This window comes from Sus scrofa, chromosome 9 (genome assembly GCF_000003025.6).
Source record: "Sus scrofa isolate TJ Tabasco breed Duroc chromosome 9, Sscrofa11.1, whole genome shotgun sequence".
In the NCBI taxonomy this organism is placed as follows: domain Eukaryota; kingdom Metazoa; phylum Chordata; class Mammalia; order Artiodactyla; family Suidae; genus Sus; species Sus scrofa.
The window spans coordinates 38,261,031-38,276,412 of NC_010451.4; the positions used below are offsets into that span (position 1 = coordinate 38,261,031).

Genomic DNA, 15,382 nt, shown 5'->3' on the forward strand with positions numbered 1-15,382 from the left:
ACAGAAAAAATTTAAAATGACTTTATTTCAAAAAAATCTCAGAAAGCTAAGTTAGGGTTTACTTCCATTTTAGAAATCAGGAACCTAAGGAAATCTGGGGGCTACAATGACTTGCTATGGTCATTTTCCAAGTTAATGACAGAAGTCAAGCTTTCCCCCTATATGTAAACAGTGTATATCTAAAGTGGACAAGCCCCTCCCATTCACAATTACTACTTTTATCGCATTACCCTGCTTATCTCCCCCACAGCACTTTAGAACTACATAAAATGATTTTTATTATCTGTTAATTTTATTACTCCATCTTTTCTCAATAAAGTGTAAGCTACATGAGAGCAGAAACCTTATCTGTTCAGTACTGTATCCCTAATACCTAGAACAGTGCCTCGTACAGTACAGGAAGTATCCAGAATGAATGATATCACTATACCCCCAACTCTTTCATATGGTTTGTCCCTTTGAAGGTGGAAATTCACTTTGGTATTTGCTGGAACAGTAACTAAATCCAAGTTTGGTTGTATTATATCTCAAATACAGTCACCAATATATATATTTTAAAGATGATTAAAAGGATGATAAAGGAAGCTGAATAATTTAACAATGATGAATTATAGGAATGTAAAATGTTAGAAAGGTTCTATTTAATGATTTATGAGTCACTTCAAATAATAACAACTTCAATTAAAAAAAAAAAAACTTTTTCCAAATGTTGGAATGTCATCATTCCAAAATGACAACAATGAAGTACAGAAGTTTCTTCTCAAATAAAAACATTATAGATTTATCTACTAAAATCATGAGTTAGATATGGCCAGAGTTACTGCACTTGAATAAGAATTTAGCATAAATTACAAGACAATCATGTAGAGTTTAGGACAGCCTGGAAAAGCTTTATTATTCGAAAAGAAAAAGAAAAAACAAATTGGATGTCCTCTGCCTTAGGCTGAGTGATCTGAAACTGTTGTTAGGGATGCTCTATATTTTCTTTTGTTCTATCTTCCTTTTATTTATTTATTTTTTTCCCTATCTTCCTTATATTCTTGAGTGCTTCTTTACTTGAGTACTTTTCTGTATGTAATCATTAGTATTTTTATTATACATACTAAATAAATGAGATTTAAAGATTTAATGAACAGCTATTCTCTCAGAAAAGGTATTATATAAATGAAAAAGTGCTACCATTCAATCTTCTCTTTAAAATTGGATCAATACCATAAATTTCTTTAAACTCTCCTTTTAAAAACACACTTTAGTACAATCCAGATGTGTTCTTATAGCATTCTTCCTCTGAAGGTATTGTTTATACATTTCACATGGCACTTAGTACATGTTACCTCACTTTATTAATACTTTTATGTACACATCCCATTCCTGCCACCCATACAGGCCTCTCCCATGCGTGCTATGTATCTGTCTTTCTAAAATGCAGCACAAAGTAGGCACATCATAAATGTCTGCTTTAATTGATAAAAAGGGTACCGAGAGTGGTAGAAACAGCAACAAGCTGCAATTTACGAAATAGAGTCTACCCTTGTGTTATGACTTGCAAACAAATTTCTTTACTACCTATGGGCTTTAAATAGTTTCTAGGTGTGAGAAGTGAGGCTTCCAATGAGTCAGGATAAAATCCGATTTTTTTTTCTCTATTTTTTCTCTTAGAAATATTACTTCTAATCACCCTGCAACTGGAATGATAAGTCAGTTTGTGGATTTATAACAATCTTTGTGATTTCCTCCTCTAGGTACCATTTGTAAATCTTTCTATCCACTGCTTAAGAGTATCTTCCCACCATGGTAGGCTGATGCAAGGAATGAAAATAAACCTTAAATAAGACTATTAGTTATTTCCAACAGAAGTGAATGGCTAATTCTACTAGTTGTCAGGAAAGTAGGTATTAATTCCAGTTTTATAAATAATGTAGATTTCATGATATCCCCCAGATCCCACTGCTTAGGAAGGGGCACAACATCTTATTTTGCTCAGTTATCTTTTTTCTTTTGTTGTCTGAAGGTAGTATATTCTAGAGTTACTTTATATGAATGCGCTCTCTAAACCCAATATACCCTTTCTATATATACAGCACAGCATTTTTATTACACTGACTAGAAGCAAGTTCTTCCAAACATCTTATCCGAAACAATCAAACAAACAAAACACGTCTATATAGTGTGTATTATTTAATAATACTGAAATTAAGCTTAGAGACCATGTTCCAGGTGAGTTTAGTCAGAATAGCTTAAAGTGCCTTAAATTACTTAGATTCTTAAAGTACTTAAATACCCATAAAATGCTTTTGTTTAAATGCTGGAAAGTATTAAAAAATATGTGTTTATGGAACCCTGAATAGTAACAGGAATAAATTAATATTTATGGTCATTTATAAGATATGAGACTATGTACACGAATATTCAAGTGCTTAAGTAAATGAAGGACAACACATGAGCACTGTATAGCTGAATGTGCCTTTAACATGTTTATGATGTAATTCTACTAAGTATTAATTTGGCAATTAAATGTACTTATTCTGTATAAGACAAATAAGATCTAATAATAGTAGGAAATACTACTATCTGATAACAAAGGAACAATTTTGAATCCAGTGTCAAACAGAAATGTTTACCTTTCTGGGCTTTCATTGTCTGTTCTTCAATTTGCCTCAGACGTTCCATTAGCTCTTCCTTTTCACGCTCTATTCTTTCCTTTTCCTTTTCTGCTATTTCTCTTTTCTTCTTTTCATTCTCTAGTTGTGCCCTTAAAAAGAATCACAATTTTGTTGCTACAAATTAATAGATGGAAATATTCACATGAAGCCTAAGTGTTAACTGTGCATCAACTAAGAAGAGACTACAGCATAAATATCTTAACAGAGTCCTTTTTATATTCAGATGTGTTAAAAAAAAATCAGTTTAAGAACAGAGGACTACACCATTACCTACACATACACTAAATTATAATGTATTTCTTTCCTTTCCCCCTTTTTTTGCTTTTTAGGGCCGCACCCACACAACACAGAGGTTCCCAGGCTGGGGGTCGAATTGGAGCTACAGTTACGGCCTATGCCACAGGCACAGCAACATGGGATCTGAGCCGCGTCTGTGACCTACACCACAACTCATGGCAATGCTGGATCCTTGACTCATGAGTAAGGCCAGGGATCAAACCCACATCCTTGTGGATACTAGCTGGGTTTGTTACTGCTGAGTCACAGGAGGAACTCCGGATCATAATGTATTTCTTATTGGTGAGGTATGTAAGTACAGTCAATGACTGTTTAAAATGAACTAACAATAAATTAAATGCCAGAACAAAATTAATTGCACCATTGCCATACCAAGAACGTGCCTTCTTTAGATCAGCAGGGGCCCTCCACTGGGCAAACAGCAAAGGCTTGAGGATAGTACTTAAGGTTCTTTTACTTTAAACAGCAAAATAACTTGGGAGAACAATTTTTCAATCATTAACAATTAATTAATACAAGCTGAATTTCTTTCTTTTTTCTTTTTTCTTTTTAGGGCTGCATCTGCGGCATATGGAGGTTCCCAGGCTGGGGGTCGAATTGGAGCTACAGCTACCAGTCTACTCTACAGCCACAGCAACATCAGATCTGAGCCATGTCTGCAACCAGTATGACAGCTCACAGCAATGCCTGATCCTTAACCCACTGAGTAAGGCCAGGGATCAAACCTGAAACCTCATGGTTCCTAGTTGGATTCATTTCTGCTGCACCACGACAGAAACTCCAATACAAGTTTAATTTTTAAGATACGTTCAACTTATGCTTAAGATATAAGATGATAAATTAGTTTTATCTCCTTTGACAAACTCCAGAGAATAACAGTACATATCTAATGCTGTTTAAAAAAAGATCATCCTGAGATCTAGGTGGGAAAGAGTGTGCTTCCATCATTTAGATGCATCTGCCACGAGCCTAATGAGACTGCTCCTTTAAATACAGCCGAACTCATTCATCAAATGTGTACCAAGGGCCTACTGTGGGTTAGACTCTATGTTGGGGGTCAGAAGTATAATGATGAATAAGAGTTACATGACACACTATGTTAATTATCAGATAATACTGTCTACTTTCATGAGAGTAATTTTCTTAATTAAAAAAAATATGATTTCCTCTCTGAAACTTATCTGAATCAGCTTAAATATTCCCAAAATACATGGCTTCCATTTGATGTCAAATCTGAATTTCAGGCCCAAACCATGTAATTTCCCAACTTGCAGTCTTTGGTAAGCTTATCAGCATTATCAATAATTTCTCACTCAAAAAACTTAATTTAAAAATTCCTACAGTTCCTAGTACCTATCTGCCTCCAATATCAAAAAAGAACGTAGCTTTGCAGCAAACATGCAGAGCTGTGACAGGTCAACAAGAGATCAAACATAACCCATGGTGACCTCCTAGTGCTCCAAGGCAATACATTAAGTGTAAAGTGACCATACTTCCCAACTGGTTTTAATGACTCATCACTGCATTAAATAACCAAGGGCCTGGAGTTCATTCATGCGAGAGGACTGCCACCTCTGTTCAAGAGTCCCTACAAAGTATGTCCTCAATGGCCAGGAAGAAAAGTTAACAACTAAGCAAGCACCCCTCTCCATCTAAGACTTGGGCTCACTCATTTACCTCTTTCTTCATCCCCAATTTTAATCTATAGAGTATATACAGGTAAAGAGACCTCAGGATTTGGGACCTCCCAAACCTCCAGAAGGCAGGGGTGACAGAGGCTTAAAGAAATGTTTGAGTTCCCCAATTTCCTTGAGCAAAACAAGGGCCTGCTGGCTCCCACAGAGAAGACCACCCTTTCTGTATTCTTTAGAAAACTCAAAGGCAGGCCTATCTTTGAAAGCAAGAGCACAGTACTTTTCAAGTAACTGTTAGAATGGCCAAGAGCTACTCTTTTCCATGCCAGACTGCCTGCCACACTGAGATGCTGAATAGCCTACCAGAGTTATGCCCAGCCTCTGCTCAATCATATCCAGTGATGCCAGTTCTCCAAGACAGTTACCTTCCTCCCTTCCTTCCTGAAACCCTGGGACATTTCATGGGGACTTACACCACAAACCAGCTCAAGACCAAAGGCTAACGTAACATTCCACGAACTGAGAACCTTTCAGGTCCAGCTCTGGCACAGAGAAGGCCCCTTCTGGAGATGGGTACTGGTGTTATTTAGCTTTTCCCTACTGATGTTTCATTTGTTCTTTCCTAAGGATGGGGTCAGGAAAACAAGACTAAAGGTAACAATAAGCAAGCTCAAAGGAAGGTTTACTCTTGGCACTTAAAAATAGAATAAATGTGTAGCTGATATTTAACTTGATTAAAATATTTAAAGCATTCTATAAAGTTTACTCTGTTGCTTTCTCATGATGATTGTGCTTCACATCTTATAAGAAATCTCCCGTGGCTACAGACAGCCATCACCACCTAGCACCTCATTCAATTAACACAAATGCCTTTGGCTCTCCACATCTCTTAGTGATACCTAGTTTTGACAGGCCTTTCTTATCCCTTTTAAGAAAGCGAAAAAGTCTGTTTCTCCCTTAAACACTGTTGGAAGACGGACCTGGTCCATTCACTGGTCCCTAGGCATGCCATGCAAACTCTTCTCCTTAACACATAGGTTGGCTTCTGAAAATATCTTACCTCCGTCTCTCGTTCTCAAAGTGAAGTCCCACTTTCCCCATGAAGCCTCTTGTGATTACTCTAAACCACAGAGATAAATATTTTTCCTCAGAGTTTGGATTTGGAAATACTCATTTGACCAAGTTGTTCTATTTTAAGAATATAAATAATATATTAATAAACTATCAATCCTTTCTACTAACAAGCAAAAATATTTTAGAATGCCTTACTTTTTAAAAACTATTGGATGGGCCCAATTACATTTTTCTTAAGTGAAGATTAAAAACTGCTGTATTCAACTTCTATTCAGACTATGTATTAAAAATACTAAGAATTATTATAATAGCTACTATTTATTAAGCATCAGGTACTTGGACAAATGCTTTTACATCAATGTCATTATTTCTCACAAAAACCCTTCAAAGTAGAACTATTATTTTCATTGTAGGTGCAAGAGAACAGTAGCTCAGAAGTTACTTGTTCAACAAATGTCAGAGAGGATTCAAACACAGATTCATCTAGTTCCAAAGCCTGTATTCTTTGACTCCAGCTAAGTCCTAGGGATCTAGGCAGTTAACCATGGCACAGACTATCCCACAGCTAACCTGGTACATAGGTGTCTGACTCTAAATTGTACACTCAATTCAATTCGGATGTAAATAACTTAAGAACACAGATTATAGGGACCAATAACCCACTGAATATAACATCATTTTTATGGTTAAAAAAAAAAGTTATGAAAGTTATGGGGAGAGAATGTTGCCACATACGCCAAGGCCCTGCAGGGAACGAAGCTTCCTTGCCGCCCCTTCCCAACTACTGCTCTTGCCCAAGAAAGCCCCCAGCAGCACAGGCAGCAAACCTCTGAGCAACAACTCAAGTATGTCTGCTGGCTACTTTGTTACTGGGCTTGACCAAAACCATTTCCACACGCACAGCTTTCATTTCCCTCTCTCTGGCCAACATAGCAGAGAGTAAAGGGAAGACTTGACATATGCCATTTCTGAAACACTGCCAATCCCTATGTGGCTGCTCTAATATAAAGCATCCTCTAGGAATTCAAATGAATTAATCCATTACTGAATTCCTACTGTGTAAAAACAATCAATAAATGCTTGCTAATTAAAGGCAGGAAACTTTGATAGAATCCAACAAAGGAGCCATGAGATTGTTACTGTATTTTTTAAAAAGGAAACTCGAAATCTTCCACTTTTATCTAGACCTCAGAGTAACTAAAATATGGCATCATCACCAAATGGTGTTTATTTGGTATTTATTAATTATACTACACTCCTATGTGTGAGGAAAAAAAGGACAAATATATTTAAGAATGCAAATAAGATATCAGCCTTATAAACAAGCAGAACAGTGAGGACATATTATTGCTTGATGAGTACTAGATGTAATTTCTTACTTAACTTAGGAGACCATAGGGAGGAACAGAAAGGGAAGGGAGAAAGACAGTGTGAGAGTGGGTGAGAAAAAGAAAGTTTTGTCTTTGACAGATGGAGGGAAAGGTTCTGCTGAATAAGAGAGAGAGGAAAGCTCAATAAAGAACTAATTTTTTTTAAAGTATGTAAGACTAGAACAAAGCAACATGAGAACAGTGACAATGACAGACCGTAAAGTTAACAATCCAACTTAGTATCTTTAATGGCAGGGTCAGGAATCCCTGCAAAGTTTTATGCTTGTGTAAAAAATGTTCTGTGAAGTAGTAAACTTCTCTAAGGCAGACAACTTGAGGGGAAGTCTGATTTAACAAAATACCTGAATTACACAGAACATTTAAGAAAAAGATATATCTGGAGTTCCCACTACGACGTGGTGGGTTAAGAATCTGACTGAAGAAGTTCCCATTGTTGGCAGGTTACAAACCCGACTAGGATCCATGAGGACATGAGTTCAATCCTTGGCCAGGCGCTCAGTGGGTTAAGGATGCAGCATTGCTGTGGCTGTGACGTAGGCCGGCAGCTACAGCTCCAATTTGACCTCAAGCTTAGGAACCTTCCCATATGTTGAGGGTATGGCTCTAAAAAGCAAAAAAAAAAAAAAAAAGAATCTACGAATCTGACTGCAGCAGCTCAGCCTGCTGCGAAGGCATGGGTTCTATCCCTGCTCCACTGCAGTGGGTTAAAAGACCTGGCGTTGCTATAGCTACAGCATAGATCGCAGGTGCGGCTCAGATTCAAGCCCTGGCCCGGGAACTTCCATACGCCACAGCTAAGCCAGAAAAATAAAAAATGATTTTAAAAATTTTATCTAATACAAACGCTAAAGATATAGGCAGCAAAATTTTATTTAGCAGAGGACCATTTTAATTACTGGATTCAAATCATGTTATTTCCAACACAATATATGTTTGTATATATGGTTAGGATGCCTCAATTTTGTTTCCTTTAGGACCTACTCTATTGTTAGGTTACTAAGTTATTTTACAAAGGTTTCCTCTATAGAGGTTAACTTTAATTTGGTCTCTAAATTTTTTTCAAATAAAGCATAAAATCTAAATTAATGTAGAATCACATTTGGGAATTACATTGCTGGACGTAGTAATGTGGTTCCAGTGTCAACAAGGATTTTATTCAATATTTTTCCATTTCAAAAATCTCAATTTAACATATTAAATATATCTTGTTTGAAACTCCAAGTGAACTGTGGTTTAAAAAGATCAGTGTCCGGAGTTCTCTTGTGGATCAGCAGATTAAGGAGCCAGTGTCACTGCAGCGGGAGGGTAGCTGCTGTGGCTTTGGTTCAATCCCTGGCCAGGAAACTTCTGCATGTCATGGGTGTGGTCAAAAAAGAAAAAGAAAAAAGAAAACTATCAGTGTTGCTGGCAGGAAGTACTAGTGTTATTCTCTTATGTATGGTGACGCTTCAGTTCTACAATGTCACTACCACTGCTTCAAAGCAAAACATTCAGCACATTCTTACCCTGAAAAATTACGACACAGAAGTCACAAGCAAAACAAACTTAAAACATTTCAAACTACTATATCCACACCAAAGTCTGTCAGTAAAAAGCATGCTTGATAATAGAAAACCACATCTGTGAAGGCCTGAAAAGCTATTTTCTCAGAAATATGTCAAAGATTTCTAACTTAAAAAAAAAACAGGGATTTCCGCTGTGGTACAGTGGGTTCAAGATCTCGTGTTGCCGCAGCTGTGGTTCGGATTTGATCCCTAGCCTGGGAACTTCCACATGCTGCTAGGGTGGCCAAAAATAAAAAGATAAGATTTCTAACTTGATAATACTACATACTCATTTTAAAAGATAGAGATAATACTTTCAATTTTAATACAATGAAAATAATGTAAAAATGCAAATTTAGAGTATGTTAAAGAAACTGATGAGCTTTCTTAAAGTTTAGATAACCTACTCCTATCAATTAAAAATAAAAGGCTAGGAGTTTCCACTGTGGCTCGGCAGGTTAAGAACCCAACACTCTCTGTGAGGATGTGGGTTTGATCCCTGGCCTCTCTCATTGGGTTACGGATCCAGAGTTTCCACAAGTTGTGGTGCAGGTCGCAGACATGACTTAGAGCTAGCATTGCTGTGCCTGTGGGGTAGGCCAGCAGCTGCAGCTCTGATTCGACCCCCAGCTCAGGAACGTCCAAGTGCTACCCTAAAAAGAAAAAAAGAGAGAAAAAAATTTAAATGAATGAATGAATAAATCAGGCTATAAACTGCCATACCTTTCCAGCTGCTTCTGATGTTTCTCCTCCCTCGCCTGAGCCTTCATCTGTTGCACTTCAATGGTGTCAGGCTTCCTTCTTCGCATGTACAGTTCATGGTTTCCCATGCATAATGCCAAGATCCGCTTATTGATTCTCAGGCGAGGTGCATAAAAAACAAAATCCTAAACATAAAGGTGTCTGAATTTAAAACCTTCATGAAGGGTAGTCCCTGTGCTATGAATTCTGTCATATTCCACATGGTTTAGAAATCTTCACTCCCCATGTGTAGGCCACACTTTTACATAACTGGTTCTTCGCCCTTTCATCCCCCACCAGTTTTGTGGAGAAGCTAAAGTTCTTATCTTCTCAATGCATTAAATGTTATTCTTTTTTTTTCTCCAACGTAACTATGACCATCTGTTCCTTCACCCCAAAGGAGGATTTTTTTTATTTTGCCTTTTGTCAGTAATTTCAAAATTGGACATTTGGGTGGGGCTGTTAATCTTTTCATCCTAGAAATGTTTTCCATATCTTTTTGTCTTTCCAGTAATTAACAGGGTTAAAATACCAGAGTATACTTGATTTTCTGAAGAATCAAAAAATCTATTTAAATAGAAAGATTTCTTAAGTTCAAGCTTTGAGTTATACAAAAACACAAAGTTCATAATGCAAAGCTCTACGAACAAGTTAATTTAGAGTAGGGTTACCTCTAATTCTAGCCACCAACAAACACGGTTTTTTTCTTAATAGGAATGGTGAACGTTTTCAACCACCTCCTAAGAAATATTACCTTATAGTTAAATCTCAATTAAGACAGATTTCTAGTACCTTATATAATGTAAAAAGATTAAAACTTTGTATTTTTAATAACATTATTTCATCATTGGGAAAGTTACAACTATGAAAAGAGAATATTCTTCAGAAGCAATTTAATAAAGGAACAATGCCAGCAAAGCGGCAGAAATTTAAAGAGTTAATACATAAAAGAATTTTACTTACAGGTGCCTTTTTGTCGATTGGCTTTATAACAAATTTTTTGTCATTAAATGAAATATTTCTGATTTCACTCCAAGGAAAACCAATTTTAGGTGTTAACCTTAAAAAAATGAGAGCATCCCTTAACATGAATAGATTCTCATTATAAAAAGAAAGTGAATGATTTCAGTTAAGTTCAAAGTCCCCTTTGTCCACATCTCCAACCCCAATCCCTCCCATCTGGAGCCAACCTCTCTCCAGAGTCCCTGTCTGCATCAGTATTTATTATAACCATAGCAGGTGCTCTGACGGAAACTAAGTCAAAATTTTTTCAAAAAAAGAAAAAGAAAAAATTATGTCCACAAAGTCATTTTTCCTTTTCAAAGATTTCAAAATTTTCTCTTCTGAAATGATAAAGCTTATTAATTTGCTTTGTGCTATATATAAAAAAAAAAATCAGAGTAAAACCAGAAAAATACTCTCTTCTGGAGGTATTATATATGATTAGGAATGTGTATTTTACTAGATACCTGTAATAATGAAAATAAAATTCTTGAGCCAAACTGGACTAAAAAAAAATGTCCTAGGAGAAGGCATTACTGGCATAGACTTGGATACTTATGTGATATGGTAAAGAAGAGTATAAAGCAATTGTACCAAAAAAGCCTGATGCTTAAAAACTAATAACCTGGTCAATTTCAAAATAAAATTACACTATTCACAATGCATGACACAAAGAGTATTTTACTTTATTAATGCCCAAAAATATTCAAAACAATTCCTATAAAATGTTCCCCAAAAAGTGTTACAAAATACAATTATAAACCTATTAATTCGCTGTCTCACTTCTCCTGATTTATATGTTAATTTCAATTTCAACCTACAAGCCAGGCATAATATTAAGGAATCACTCTTTATCTATGAAAGAACAAATTTTAATTAAGCTACTAAACATAACTCACATCAAGAAGAACACTTTAAATAAAAGTGAATCATTCTATTTGATAAATTCACTTGAGAAGTGGAACTCTGAAACTGCAAGATGTTGTGAAAATGGAAATATGTTATCTGAGAGCCTATATGGCACTAACTCATCTTTTAATTTGTAAGGGGGGACAGGCAGACAAGAGTAATAAACTCCAAAAAGAACTTTTGCAAACTTAAAGAGTACCATACACACCACTGAATGAGACTAGTTCACCATTCAACTAATTTACTTACTTATCATCATGTTCATAAATATTCAGACCCAAAGCATCAACGCCTAGCCACAATTCAGTTCCCTTTTTATTTTTTATTTCAAAATAGTTGACTCCATACATTTCTAGATCTTGTGCAATCTTCAGGTATTCCATCATAGAATCTTCCCTGTTGAAATAAAGCTAATTTTAAAGCACGTAAGTATCTAAAACCAAACAAATTATGAAAACACTCTGCATTAAAATTTAGTACTTTATATTTATCCATGTAAGACAAATAATCTTTTAGGGATAATCTGATGTAATAATAAATCTAATAAAAAATAATAATTTGAGGAAAAACACTAAGAAAATAGCAACCTAAATACCTCAGCATTCCTCTATGTTCTTCATGCCAGTTCTGTATCCTTTCTTCCCACTGTTCTTTTGTCAATTTGTGTTGTTCCAAAACACTGTAAGAAAAAAAAATCTATGAAAATGCCTCTAAGATTCAAAATCGATATTCTTTTTAAAAGTTTAAATCATTCAGCACCTTAACTGTGGTGGTCACAGAAGTCCATACACATGATAAAACTGCCCAAAACTAAGAGCTACACACAGACACACAAATGACTACAGTGACACTGGTAAAACCTGAATAAGGTGAGAAGGCTGCATCAATGTCAACATCCTGGCTGTGTTACTGAACTGAAGCCATGCAAGACAGTACCATTAGGAAAGGCTGCAAGAACACAGTATCTATCTTTTTTTTTTTTTTTTAACGACCGCATATGAATCTACGATTATCTCAAAATGTAAAGATTCTATGATCCTTAAATTAGTTTTAATAATTCATGTTTTTAGAATAGTTATGGGAATTCAAATGTTTGAAGTAAATAAAATATTGGACAAAAAAAGGGAAAATGACTGCCTCATTATTAATTTAAAAAATTAGAGAGGAACAGATTGAAAATCAGAATTCTGGGGGTCTTAATTCTTCTATGACTCTGTATGTACTTTTTTTTGCTGCTAAAGGTAGTTACTTCTATAGGTAATACTTTTATATAAAAAGTATACAAGTGAGATGTCATTTTTTTTAACCACCCGCACGCACCCTTCAAATAACTTGTCTTTTGTATCCTTCCAGGGTTTCTTCTGCAAATGTCGGCAAACACAAATTCTTATTTTCAACTAGTAATATTTTAATATGAAATGAGCAAATTCAGATGCCCATGATTTACTTGCTATGTCTACTATTCTGCTACATATTTCTATCCTCCTTGGAATTATGATGATAGCTATCCATCTTCCTTTACTGGTGAATACTCAGATCCTATTTTACTGAAAGCAAAAGCTATGGTGTTAAAAATTATTATTTTTTTACTATGTAAAACTATTACAGTAAAACCGTGGATTTGTTAGTATAAAGGACCCTTGGATGAGTTCCTTAACAGGGCTTCAGACAGGCCATGATGTCCTTACTAAACAAGCTGCTGCTATGGGGAAGATGTCTGTCTTCTTCCTAAGAGAACTTAAGTTTCCACATTTTTTTGTCTTCATACTTTCTCTTGCTCTTTAGCCTCTGTGCTCAGCAAGAGGCAAGTCTGAGGGCATAATCACTGCAGTCAAGTGCAGCTAATTATTACAATGTTAACTAAATGCGAAGGTATGGGTTAATTAAATTGGATGCCACTAAGATTTATGTTCTAGTTTTTTATACCCTGCATTTCAAAACTCATTGCTTTGCATTTTGTATTATGTGCTTGTATTATTAATCTGCCTAACTGGTTTGCAAATATCCAAAAATTTCCACCTTTTTTTTTTTCCTTCTGTCCAGAACAAAGGAGTCCTTTTTTATGGTAAGGAACATCTGTCCCACTTGACTTTAAATCTGTTTATTTGGGCTTTTAAATGATTTCTCCTTTTATTTCCTCAGCATCTTCACCGGATCATTTAAAGTCCCCTGCCTAGAATTTGAACTAAGAAGAGTAAACTTCTCTCTGAGTTCTAAAGAAAAATCTCCACATATCTTCTAATATCAGGGTCATGTATGCTACTATAATTAAGAACTGAGACATTTAAAAGTAACATTTGATGTTGGACTGTAAGATTTTATAAACAATATGATCAACTAACACTTGCATCACATTTCCAGTTAAAAGTGTAAAGCATACAGTTCATGAACTGTAATCATAAACAGTAAGGTTGACAAAGCAAAATTACTATCCTCAGTCTGCAGATACAGATACTGAGTTTAGGTTATGTACCTAAGGTCACATAATTAGCAAAGGGTAGAGTCAAGCATTCAAAATCTAGGTCTTCTGCTAATGATACTTTCCTACGGCCACCTACTTTAAAACAACTGTTATATTGAAATTGAGTTGCCCTAAACCAAGTTCCCTTACCAAGTTTTTGGTTAATCTCTCCATCTAAAACTTTATTACTTTCTTTGTTCCCTCTGGCCTCAATCCTGTGCTAACTGAATAGTCAGATGACTAAAACCACCATTGTCAATAACATCATTAATGTACTAAAATTGCTATTATCATCATTAGTGTACAAACTCGAGTTGTTTCTCCAGGGCAAGATGAGCTACCAGACCCCTGAGCCATGGACCACTTGGCCAGAGAATCATAAACCAGAGACACCTGACTTCTGAACTATCACAGACAATGATCAAGATCCAGCCTCTCTGTTCTTCCGCTTTATTTATTTATTTTTATTTTATTTATTTAAATTTTTGTTCTGCTTTTAAAATCTCCTCCTAAGCACATCTCCCACCTCCTTGCCTGGTGCCCTGCAATAAATGCTGTACTTTCCTTTACCACAACTGGGTGTCCGTAGACCGGCTTTGCTGCCCATTTGGGGAGCAGACCCGAGTTCAGTGTTGTAACAACAGGGGCAGCAGTATGCTGCAGATGAGAAAGAGCTCTAGCCTAGGAGTCTGAAATCAAGCTTAAAAAGCTTTGTGAGAAGTTAGAAATTTTTTAGTTCCATGGGGGAAACACAGCCTGAAATTTACGATTTTCGAAAGCATTTATTAAGCCCTTATCTACCTGTGTGAGAATTCTGACTAAATAGCAGCGACAGTCACGTCCTACTTAAGCCCAACTTATCACTGCCTCCATTTATTGCTTATCTTGTGGGAATGAGATGAGGTAGAAAGTTTAGATAATTACAGAGTATATAAGTGTGTGTACCTTCTGGGTCATGACTTTTAAAAGCATACTCTCTGATCCAGCTGGCAACTTAAAATCTAAAAACACACAATGAAAACCAACTATTTACAAATTTCTAAAGTATAATTTTTCAGAGAATACAGCATCAAAGCAGGTTTCACTCACCGTTGGGGTAGGAGCCTATCATTAGCCAGGTAGCCTGGTTTATGAATCTCTTTATTATAATCTCCGTACTTGGCCTGGACAGCATAGGAAGCCAAAAGAACTGCCGTTTCTGGGGGACAATATATCTCATCATTTAAGATAGCTTCTTTAACTTGCAAGAAGAAAAGTCTCTGCGTTATTTCTTGAATCAGTTCCTCAGAAACATCTTCAGGAAAGAACTTAGCTCTAAATTTGAACTGCAAAGGATTCTCTTTTTTAACATCTTGCTGTGTCACCTGGAACAGGAATTTCAAGTACAGTCAATAAAATCTCAAGTTCCCAGCAACTGACCACAGTCACATAAAATTCTTTATGGAAAAAAGTAGGATGTAAAACGTGAGAGTCTAAATCTATTAAGAGTCTAGCGTGTAAGATTCTAAACCTATTAAAAAACGTATGTGAGACTCTATGCTCATGAATGGGACCAGTAACTCACAGATCCTAATAACCAAATTGAAATTTCTAAGAAGCTTATCCTGCAGCTGTTTAAATTGAGATCAAACACTAATAAGTTACACCTAATCATACTTCTTAGGTG

At 35.9% G+C, this 15,382-nt stretch overlaps 1 protein-coding gene across 1 annotated transcript in view; it reads right to left on the reverse strand.

The window, feature by feature from the left end:
* The window catches only part of RDX (radixin), a gene marked incomplete at its 5' end in the record, with an annotated part of 55,954 nt that overhangs the window by 17,423 nt on the left and 23,149 nt on the right, over positions 1 to 15,382 (reverse strand). Inside the window, 6 exon segments of the mRNA NM_001009576.1 lie at positions 2,622 to 2,752; positions 9,327 to 9,490; positions 10,308 to 10,404; positions 11,505 to 11,651; positions 11,851 to 11,934; positions 14,806 to 15,080. Coding sequence (NP_001009576.1) covers positions 2,622 to 2,752; positions 9,327 to 9,490; positions 10,308 to 10,404; positions 11,505 to 11,651; positions 11,851 to 11,934; positions 14,806 to 15,080 — 898 coding nt within the window.